Source organism: Dermacentor albipictus, chromosome 3 (assembly GCF_038994185.2).
Source record: "Dermacentor albipictus isolate Rhodes 1998 colony chromosome 3, USDA_Dalb.pri_finalv2, whole genome shotgun sequence".
Classification (NCBI taxonomy): Eukaryota; Metazoa; Arthropoda; class Arachnida; order Ixodida; family Ixodidae; genus Dermacentor; species Dermacentor albipictus.
Window position 1 is genome coordinate 71743633 of NC_091823.1, and position 11689 is coordinate 71755321.

General features: G+C 45.7%; 1 protein-coding gene across 4 annotated transcripts in view; it reads right to left on the reverse strand.

Annotated features, from left to right (window-relative positions):
* LOC135900668 (putative helicase MOV-10) overlaps positions 1-7878 on the reverse strand; it is a 61522-nt gene extending 53644 nt beyond the window's left edge. Inside the window, exons 1-2 of one of the 4 annotated variants that reach the window (XM_065430194.2) lie at positions 7546-7878; positions 2351-2575 (exon numbers count right to left, since the gene is read on the reverse strand). In XM_065430194.2, the coding sequence (XP_065286266.1) occupies positions 2351-2404 (54 nt within the window). In that variant the 5' untranslated portion in view covers positions 2405-2575; positions 7546-7878. Of the gene's footprint in view, positions 1-2350; positions 2628-5855; positions 6686-6714; positions 6885-7545 lie in introns of those variants that run through there. The other 3 variants (XM_065430192.1, XM_065430196.2, XM_065430191.2) reach the window with 3 other exon arrangements.
* Positions 7879-11689: the final 3811 nt, after the last annotated feature.

Genomic DNA, 11689 nt, shown 5'->3' on the forward strand with positions numbered 1-11689 from the left:
TAATCATCATCAGCGTAATTTATCGACTTTCTGCTAAAAATGGAGTATTTTGGGCCATGACCTGGTTATGTAGTTTTTAAAAGACGTTACCGATACTCGGACACAGGTTACAATCAGACTAGCCCCTAACATACTGGCAACGCTAATTCAGTGATCTTCTACCTTCTGTAAATTTTTTTAACAATAGGCGGTGTCCATATTTCCCTTCGCATGATGGTGTGTAGATGCATGCTGGTGCGCACCTGATGTACCTGATGGTGCGCATGATGATGTGTGAACACCATCCCATGCACTGTAGAAACTACTGCAACTCCAACCATGAATGATGCTTTAGGAAAGTGGCAACAATGTCACAAAGAAGCAAATGAAGAATACCAGCATAGGTGTTGTCCGAAACCACTAGCAGAGGTTCGAACCCAGGCCTTCTCGATAGCACTAAGAGTACTTTAACTACGTGGTAATGGGTTTTATCGGAATGAATTCCGAAACGGCTACTGACAAGCTAAAGAAAAAGCAATGGGATTTTAAATTTCTGCATAGCCCATGCTATGTGGGAAAGTAGTAGCCTTCCAAATGTCAAAATGGGTATGTTCCTATTGTGTGGGGAGCATTTGTTTAAGCTCACTGAAGCAGGCACTTCATTCGCTTGTTACTGCATTCTTTAAGCTCGAAAAGCCATGGTTATACTTGATTAAAGCCTCATACTTGATTATTGCATTCCATCAGCTTTCCTCTGTAAGCAAGCGAGTCTAGTGCACATTCAACTGGAACTGGAGCCTCACAGGCTTTGTTCTGTTCCTGTGCAGTACTGCACACTAACGTAGAATGTTGAACAGTATTCAATAAGAACACTTCACTTGCACAGATGGTTTTCAATATGCAAAAGATTAGACAGCTAGTCAACCTTCGGAGGTCAGTCTGAAATCGACAACATGCTTTTGTGTCAGTGAAAACCCTGCACGACGGGAAGGAAATGCTGATGGATAAAAGCAACCCATGGCAAGAAAAGTGACGTTGCCCTTTATACAGTCGAACACAGAGTGAAAATAACATGCACTCATGAGCACCTGCTGTTGTTTGACACATCGTTAAATCGGATTGGAAAATCAGAGAACCCAACAGAAGCTTCCATCTTCACTGTTGCTGTGATTTTAAAATTATGTTCCAGAGTCGACCTAAGCGCAAGTTTGGCATCGTTTCAACAATTGAAGTCATAGCGCTGGATTGAAAGGGACATGAAAGACGACAGGACGTGCGTTATGACTTCAATTGATGCAACAAACCAACTAGCCCAAAAATCTGCACTCCTGGATTAGCATCAAGTTTTGTTGAGGAAGTGCTAGAAACACTGGGGGCTAGCTTCGGTAATATCTCGAGTCGAAGCTTTATTTTTTCAGGCTCCCTAATCGGCCAAAAAATGTTAAATCTAACCAATAGTTATCATTTCAGACAGTGCTTAGCGTTGCTAGTAGAACAATTCCAATCGAAATGTTTAACGTGTAGAAAAATTGATCAATTTCTGTAGGCCTGATGAAGAAAGAGTTAAAAAGCCAGCATACTATGAAGTCCCCATCTGGTGAATACTGTTCCACCTATAGAAACGGTCACCTTTACTAAAGCAACATGTAAAATGCAGGTTTGCTTTTCTTTATGTAAATTTAGTTTTCTACCCTTTCTGTGTCAAGGTTTTTTGTTTCCCTTTCTTTGTTTCTTCTTAAAGAAAACGGCCGATATTTCCCAAGTTCTTATGTGACTGATTTGTTATGAACAGAGTTTGTTATTGCAATATCAGCAGCTCATTTGTTATTTGCTATTGTCTGTTATTGTAGTTTTTCTCTCTGTTTTTACATTGCAGATTCACATGCCCACAGGAACAGTTTATATGAAGCTTGACATTTCTTGGAACAAACAGAAATTAAGCATGCCTTGGTTGTCCTCCATGTGATGCATCACTCATGGTGCAGCTAGGAAATGAAATCCCACAGGTAAAGCATTTTTGTCGAGCTGCATTTACACGAGTGAGGCTGTCAAAGGTCTAAACTCCTCCTCGCAGTCGTCAACACCAAGTTGAAGATCTGATCCCGACTAACTGGGTATGGGCGAATTCAAACTTTTTTTTATTAGGTCTCAATTTTGAGAGATCCCAATATGTGCAGCCAAGACCATGTTTTAGGCCAAGCCACACCTCAGAAAAGCCTTGCACACCCATAACCCATCATTTTCATAGCGACACAGTTCCAATTGGGGCGCTCGCATGGATAGTAGTGCCAGATTTCTCTCTATGGAATACTATTACAGAAACTTTGTGCAGTTCTGTGCGTGGGGGGGGGGGGTTGACTGTACAACATACCGACAGCTGAACAGGTCTGGCGACATCCATGAGGTGGAGGCAGTGGTTGCCCATTTTTGTAACCTTGGCCACAATGCTGGAAGGCGGTGGCTGGGGCAGCACCGACAGCTCTCTAACCTGCCGGCTGGTGGCATGTAGGCGGAAGAGCACCTTGGTGGACACGGTCAAGTGCTCACCCGGTGCCAGGCTCAGCTTGAAGTAGTGCTCCTCGTTGATGATCCCATACTGCTGGATGGGGTTCAGGTGCGTGATTTCGCCAAGGATTGGCTCTTCGTTTCTGTGTGGGTATATTAATTTGAAATTAAAGTTATCTTGAAACACCAGACTTGCTGACACTGACATCATGATGCAGAGCAAAATTTGCTGATGTCGCATAGCCATAAGGCCACATATGGTGACAATGCTCGTTGAAAAATAAAAAAGTGAGCTGTGCACATTCGTTTCAGCTGCACTCACATGAGGCAGCCATGGTGCCCACAGAAATATAGCGAGCCACTGTATCATAACCTCACAAAGCATCCACTTCTTGGGGTACCGGAACTAAACCCTGTTTGCAGGAACAATAGTTAAATTATTAGACCACTCTGGCATTTGCCATGTTTTTCACGTTTTACAGAGTTTACTTTTTTAAGAATAAAAAGAATCATCTAGATCCAACATACATTGTAGAATCTATGTGAAGTGAAGCTTTTGTGAATCATTTAAATGCTATAAAACTGCTTAACTTCTGCATCATGTTTTGTAGCATTATGATTATGCACCTGGCCAGCAAGATGCGGGCACCTGCACCATGTGACCAATGTGACAGTGGATTATGCCATCTCTGGAATCGGCCCACTTAGCGAGAAGCCAAACCCACCGAACTATGGGAAAGAAGGCATAGAATGCTTTGCTTCAATTAAAAGATTATGCGCTTTTGTTTGTTTGTGTGTGCGTAACGTGTGTGTGTGTCAATTTGTTATGTGGGTGTTGCCCTGTGTGCAAGCTATTCAGCAAGGCAGCAGCAGCAGCCAAGTCCAAGATGGTTCGCAAGGAAAGCTTCGCTTTAAAAGCCTCTCCCTAAGATGTTCATTTAGGCTGGTCATGCATCAACCAAACCCAGCCCACACCAGCTAATTCCTTCTCATCACACTGTGTTATCTCCAACTGCACACACACTGCATTTCCCTCCTTTTGGAACCCATTTTGTTACTCTAAGAGACCATTGTTCTTCTATTTCACACATTAATTAACATGCCCAACTCCACCCCTCTCTCTTGACCTCAACTAGAATGTTACTTATATGCCTCTGATTGTTGTTTCTATACCACATGCCATGCCAATAACCAGTAAATATTGTCATCTGCTCGTTGGTGCATTATGTTATCCCTAGCCTCACTAGCTCATTAAAAAATACAATAATTTCGTGAAACAATTGACAAACATAATGAAACACAGACGAGCTTGTGTCATTAAGATATTTTATAATGCTATAATATATATATGTATCCGTGAAGCACAGAAGCAGGATCCGGCACAGAAATAGTTTAAAGGAATAGAGGCACGTAAGGACTTTACTGATGTTTCGGCCACGTTCAGACCGGACCCTGGCCGAAACGTCAGTAAAGTCCTCTTATTTTTCCTATGTGCTTCTACTCTTTGAACTATATATATACGAGGGTTGATCGAGAAATAAGGTTCCCATCAACTTTAGAGATAGACAATATTGTTTATTCTCAAAGAAATTTACATCATTGGAAAGATGAAACTTTGCTCTATTTTTTATACATAATCGCCATCTTTTTCTACGCATTTTTGTAGACGGTGCTCCAATTTCTGTATCCCAGTGTCATAGAACTCCACCGCCAACCTGTTGAGGAAACGTTTCACCTCTTCTTTGACTTCATCGTAGCTGCGGAAGCGTTGGCCACTCAAATGTTCCTTTAACTTGGGGAACAAGTGATAATCACTAGGCGTGAGGTCTGGACTGTACGGTAGGTGTGGCACAACAGTCCACACAAAGTTTGCCAAATGTTCCTGGGCTTGACGGGAGACGTGAGGTCGGGCATTGTCGTGAAGCAGCGTTACACCGACTGCCAGTCGTCCTCGCCAACGGTTCCGGATAGCTCGCCTGAGCTTTTTTTAGTGTTGCACAAAAACTGTCCGAGTTGATTGTTGTCCCACGTTCCATGAAATCAATCAGCAGTATCTCCCTTACGATTCCAAAAAACACTGGCCATGACTTTGCCAGCAGGAGTTTGTTTGAACTTCTTTGCGACTGGTGACTCTGGGTGACGCCACTGTTTGGATTTTTGTTACATTTCGGGAGTGAATGAAACACTCACATTCCGTCTCCCGTAACAATGAAGTCCAACAATCCTTCCTTATCTCCTTGACACTTCTGAAGAAACTGGCGAGTGCAGTCAAGGCATTTCTCCTTGTGGTCTGGTGTCAATGGCCGTGGTTTCCATCCAGCACAACACTTGTGATACCCAAATTTTTCAGTCAAAGCTCTTTCTACTGTTCCGTAAGAACTCTCAGGAATCTGAGCAACAAGTTCACGGACGGTTATCCTCCTGTTTTGAAGCACTTCACGTTGGACCTCATTGGACTACTGGCCCAGCCTATGGCATGTCCCCACCCCCCACCCCACTTTTTTTTTTCCATGCATGTGCATGGAGTTGCACAGGAGGAGTTTTCGGCATACAGGTAACAGACAGATGGACGAATCGGTTAGCCATACACAGCTTCGCTGTGAATAAAATTGTAGTTTTGCCCAAAGGCGAAGCATTCCAAGTGATAGCAAGGTTTAGAGTCAAGATGAGAAAGTGTCTCATGATGACTGCATGATGAAAGGCACTCAGCAGGTGCGCTAACATGGTTGCGCACAACGTTGATGCCAACAGCGGTAGCCACCAATCTCCGGCAGGGCCGACTGAATGGAGCATGTCGAAGCGTCCTCTTGGCTTCGTCGCTTTTTGGATTGAAACGGCCTGCACACGCCTCTGGAGGCCTTCGAACTCTCCACCAATTTATAGGAGGCGTTGTCTCCACGCGCAGGCCGCTCATGCGCTGTCGATAGCAGGACAGCACGACGGTAGCGCCAAGGTCGACAGCACGAATGCGCGTCGAGCGTTCATATAATTGTGGTAGCGTTCATAAAGTGCGTTTCTTCTGCGACTGCTTCCTCGTGCCAGGCCCAATTTAAAAGGCGGTAGGAACGCGGACCATACCATACATACAATTAAGATGCCACCCAGGCCACTAGCTTCAGCCCTGTGCTTTTGGTTTGATGATCACTTCCGTGTTTGGTTAATCGCACAGACGTCTTCTCCGACCACCCTTTCTTTCAGCGGTCGTTGTCGCACACGCAACGCAACGAACCACCGCGAAACATGACCGAGCCGTCGCCATAGAACGAAGGCCAGCAGCGCGCTGCAGTTCAAAGGACGCGTGCACCTGAACACTACACCTAAGCGCGCGGCAAGCACAGAAACGTAGAACCAAACACACTGCGCAGTTATACCTTCTCCGGCGGTGTTTCGCTCTCCGCTTCTTGCGCTTGCGCGGCTGCTGGTCACCCGAAGCAGTAGCCGCTGAAGCCGCCGTGGGAGGCACTACTTCAGCTCGTGCTGACGACGGCTTCGGAGTACTGACGGCACGCTGACTACGTTTCTTCGAACGTTTACCCATGCTTCCGATCCAGGCGCTAACGGAGGCGTTCGTCGGCACGACGTGGGCACGCGGGCTAGACCAGCACACGAGGGAAGCACGTGCCCAGTTTAAGGGTAAAGAAAGGCCAGCCAATTCTGACGACTTGCGTACCGAGTTTGTATTCCTCGATCGCTTCTGTGTGTGCTCCCCCGATCCATTTGTCTTATCGGCGCCCATCACCCCCGTGTCTTCCGATCGTCGCCAAAGGACGCGCCGTAAAACTCGACAAACGCTTGTAAGTAGGCTGCCCTGCAAAGCTCGGCTGCATACAAAAAAAGTCTCGTTCAAAGGTACCGTGCCGATATACCACTAAACACTCGCATTTAATGTCAAGAACGAAATGAGAAATATTGTTACTCTGGCGCCGTTAGACATGTCAGCTAATGTTACTTTATAAAATATGCGAGCGGACAATGCCAGCAATGACCCGCTACTTCTCGACAGAAGCAGAAGCTGCAAAGCTTAATCGTGCTACATGCGGCCACCCATATCACTGGTAAACGAGATCCACTTCTTTGGCAGCAAGACATTTGCAATGGTCATGCGCTTTGCATGTTAGCTTGCTTCGATGTCAGAGGTACAACGGGCTGAATCAAAGGCAAACACCCTATGGATGAGACTTGTTTTTGCATTCAAGCATTGCAGATCAGCCCGCTTGCACAGATCAATACCTCTTCGTGGACTCCAGAAGCTGCTGTCAAGAATGACTGAGCAGGATAACTTAGCTGACAAGATGAGGACACGTCTCCGAAGACAAGAAACAAAAGAGAGAGACCGTCTAACCATAAGCAGCGCAGGTGGGCGCGGTCACTTGCAAGTTCCGCTCCGAAGTTTTCAGACCATGTGGTCCGCGCGCCGACTCCGCGGACACCTTCTCTGGTCATTCATGAGGGCTGTGTACACTTTTTTCTTCCTTGCTTTGCGTACTGCGCTCGCCGCCATCGTAACACAACTGTTCAAATTCGCCCAAATCACCATTCTACATTTCCAATGCGCTCGTGTTGTGAATTGCTCACAGGTTTTGCGCTGTTCCTGCGCCATTGACCCCAATTTGGAACTATTTCTTAGACATGTAAATGACTCGCGCGCACGTCATACGATCGAGTGCCAAGCGATATATTTATGAACAATTTCAGGCCAGCGGATCTGCTTTACGTGACTGCCTTTTCTGAGCTGTCTCTTCGATGCGCGATCGCCGCCACTACAACCAATCGCTCTGTGGCATATCTAACGCACCCGTCACATATATATTACAGTTCTTGCGAGGGCAGAGCAAGCATGCCCTTCACCGGTGCCTTCATTAATTGCGCAACACTACCGGCAGCTAAATGGCAGCCTTTCCAACCAAAATAAGAAATAAGCATGACAGTTAGTCATGCTATTGCAGTGTGCATATTCACTAACGACCGAAGTGATCTCGACTTAAATAGGTTAAACAAACAAACAAATAATTCACGCAGTTCAAATGCAGATCTAATTCAATAGCTGACTCGGAGACTCACTCTGTACAATCGGTAGCATCTTCAGCAGCAACAGAATCTTCTGGCTCGTACTTCGGTTCTTCATACAGGTTGAAAAAGTTATCAAGCGCCGCGGAGATCAGTCTCCCCATAAGCGTAAACATGTTTTAATGTATGTTTGCAGCAGTCACTGGGCGCGCATTTATCTTTGAGTACGGCCACGCTGACTTAAAAAGAAGACAACTTCATTCCATGATGTGTTGAGAGCGCGTGACAAGTTTCAAACACCGCTACACAAACTTCGCAGACGACAGCGCAGAGAAGGCACAGATGAACATAAGCGCCATACCACGTGCGAAGCGTCACTCTACCATAGCCTACAGGGCGCTATGCCTAGAGTTACTGTATACAGTAACTCTAGCTATGCCAACCAACGATGCCAACTACAAATCGACTCGAGTTAATTCCGGTCGGATGACTGCAGTTTCGGTTTCGATTCCGAGCGCTGGAAAATAAGTTTTGCCGCAAACCTCTGCACCGCAGCTTTTGCAAATCTTTTAAGCGTGGTTAGCAACATAGAACGGATATTTATAGAGCGCCATTTTATCGAAAAGAGCACGTCCTTTGTATGTATAGTGATTCCAGCTGTCGCGGAAAGGTTCATAATAAATTAATTCGATTGATATAAAACTACGCGTGATATTAGCTAACCGTCGCAAACATCGCCACACACAAAGGCTGCGCAAGAACCGAGGGAGTTCTCGAGGCACACGATTCAGCTCACGCAGGCGTCATTTGCTTACTGCACGAAACCTCTTTCGAAACAAACACTTCGATACAATCCCGTGCGACCCAAGTGTCGGCGTTGAGTGCAATTAAGGTACAGCACCCCCCCCCCTTTTTTTTCTTTTCATTTTGAAATCTCGGAGGTTTCATGTGGACACCTTGTATAATAGGGATAATTGAAGTGCACAGAAACCATTTTAATGCGATTAACATGCTCATACTTACGCACAAACGAAACGGTGATCGTTGAAGGGCACAGAAACAATTTTTATACGATCAATATTCTTATGCTTCAGTCACTTTATATCTATTCTCTTTACGACGCTCTAAATTTTAAAAAAAATCCTTTAACGTTTTTCCGGTGCGAGCGGGCGCATTCTAACCCGCGTCACATAGCAGGCCTATGCATTACTGTTGTACTACGATTTTTTAAAATGGTATTTATTACAGTAACAGGTAAAAATAATAGTAGCGCTTGAACAGCCATAGATTATGACAAAGATTACGACAACGTCTGCGGGCGACGGGGTATTAATTATCGGCGTTAATTAGAACCTTAGCACACATTGGTGATCGTGGAGGCCACGCAAAAGGAGGGGGATCGCGCGCGAGCACCGATGGCGCAGCGTCTCCATTTATGAGCGCGACGGAGACTGAATGCAGTTCACGGCTCAGATCTCTATGGCTCATTTGTTTCGGCCTTGGCTTTAGTTCGTCACCAAAGGCTGTACAAAAATTGTTGGTTCTCCCGTAATCGAGAGTAGATGTAAGCATGAAATGGCAACCGGCAAAGGAGATTGGTTGTAGATCAGTTGTAGATGATGCCACAATATTAAAATAGGCATGCATGTTGGCAACGGCATAGAGTTCTCACTACATAGTGAACATGACCTACTGAAACTCCAGACTTGCACAGATCTTCCTCCTCCAGCACGCCTGGTCGACTTCGCCTCTTTTGCCGCTAGGGAAAGAATGGCGCTAGTTATAACCTGTTCGCTGTCGTCTGCTTCTGCGCTTTGTTCAGCGCTTGTCTTGCCACTTCAGCAAGCACAAAGCGCTTGTATCGGCGGTAAATGAATAAATTCACAAATGTACAAAAGAAAACAGATATTTTCGAATGCTTTGCGTTTGAATAGGGAAACTAATAGAGGAGGAGCGGTGCAAGAAATGTAAACAATGAGCGTAGGTGGCAACTGCAATGTTAGATCGACGGCATAAATTTCCCTTTATATACTAGCCTCCTTAAGAGACTGGAAAATTTGTTTCAAAATATTCATAGAATAATCTAGCTTTTTTTAGTTGATTACAGACAGCTTAATGTCGTAGATGACGTTAGTATTTACTGCTGTGTGCCGTAGTCAAAGGCAGATGATCTGGTAATTAAAAGTATAGTAAAGGTATTCACGCCCGATATGTGCAATAGGCTGATCGATTCTGTTTCAAGGGAAGGTGAGCATCTCTTGTTTTTAATGTCGTTGGATGTCTAGCTCGGTAGAAAGCTTGCAAAAAAAATAAGCGATCCTAGTGCTTTAACACGTGCTGCACTGCAGGCCTTAAATCGTGTCACGGAACTCTTTTCAAACTGTAAAGCTAGCGTTTCTGCGTGGTACGGCGGCAGCATAATGGTGGTGCTTAAGATACGTACGCAGTGAGGCTGAGTGCGTAATTCACTTTTTGAACTGATGACGCATTCACGGACAACTTTTAAGAGTTAAAATGAGTGGTAATCGTTCTGTCGTCGAACATTACGGTGGTTTCAAGTTTCTAAAGAGCGCAGAAGCGAATTTTACAACGTGTACAATGAAACTGTTGTATAGGTTGCGAACTCTATACACAATGTGATTTTTAAAATTAACCTGCTTGAAAAAGACAATAGGAGCGGCTATTTAACGCTATTTTAGAGAGCAGCGATCTACACGCTCCGACATTTTTTAGGTTCGGGCAGTCAACTTTTGGAGCCATGTGACCGATCAAAGCCTTGTGACATCACCGTCATTGTGCTAGCAAAAATCATCAACTAGACAAGCAATTCGTCACAACACAACAGCTGCCGTACTAACTCAACGCTACTAGATTGTACTAACTTACCAACTACAATGACCGCGTAGCAGACGGATGGATGGATGGATGTTATGAGCGTCCCCTTTGGAACGGGGTGGTGGGTTGCGCTACTAAGCTCTACGAACAGGCGAACAGGCTATAAAAGCGCCACCTACGGCCGTCGGTTGAACGAAAGTGGGCGCAAGCTGCTCCCATAATATGTGTGCAGGTCTGTAGTTCCAGTAGGTCTTGATAGTGAGAAACTCTATGGGCAACAGTTGGTCAAGTCGGAAAGTCGGCAGAAGGTCGAGCCCATAGAGTGTCTAAATAAATAAACTCTATGGCCGGGCCTCTTGCTTGGGCCAACGTCTTAGGGTGACATACGTGGCCCCAAGCCATGTTTGTGCACTGGTCCACATTGACGCTGCCCAGCTAGCAGAAAACCGGGTGAACGCAGCACGTCAGGCAGCGAAAGACGTCAGGGAGACAGAGCGCACTGCCCAGCTAGAAGAATGAATTGAATTCTGTGATTTTATGTGCCAAAGCCACGATTTGATTCTGAGGCACGCCGTAGTGGGCGACTACAGATTGACTATGGATTAACTTTGACCACCAGGGGATCTGTAACCATAAAGTTTCCTACAAAAATTAATTAATTCTTGTAGGAAACATGTCTGTAACCATGGAGTTTGTCACTAAATTACCTAGAGGGAAATCCGGCGCTGCTGCGCTGTGGCATGCATGGGAATGCCCATAGAGCCCCCAATGACCCAATGCACGGGACACGGTCGTTTTTGCGTTTTGCCTGCATCGAAATGCGGCCAGCGCGGCCGGGATTTGATGCCCGCGACAATGTGCTCAGCGCAACACCATAACCGCTAAGCCGATATGCAACGTTTTGGTACAAGCGCCTGAAGGAGCTCCAGCGACTCTAATTTGCCACGCAGCATGGCGTCATCTCTCGAGATGACGCGCAACCCGGACGGCGGAACTGGCTTTTGAATGTCGCCCGCTGGAAATGACGAACAAAACTTCGAAGCAATATTTTTGTAACTTGTTTGGGCAGTAACTAGCCTATGCAATGTGGTCCTGCGCAAAAGGTTGGAGGCCAGAGACCGCGTTATTTTATGTTGTGGCTGGTTGCCCTTATAATCTCGATTTATTCTCGCCAACTGGCCCGGATAAGGGCTCAATGTCACTCGACGGCCGCTGACAACGGGAGCTAGAAGCATATCATGCACAATATAGAAACATATGCTTCGGACTCCGCTCCACTTCTACCGTTTAGTCACCAGGTTGTGTCCTTCAAGCAACACAACGTGCTGCCATGAGCGCGCCGTTTCCCATTACCAAATTGCAC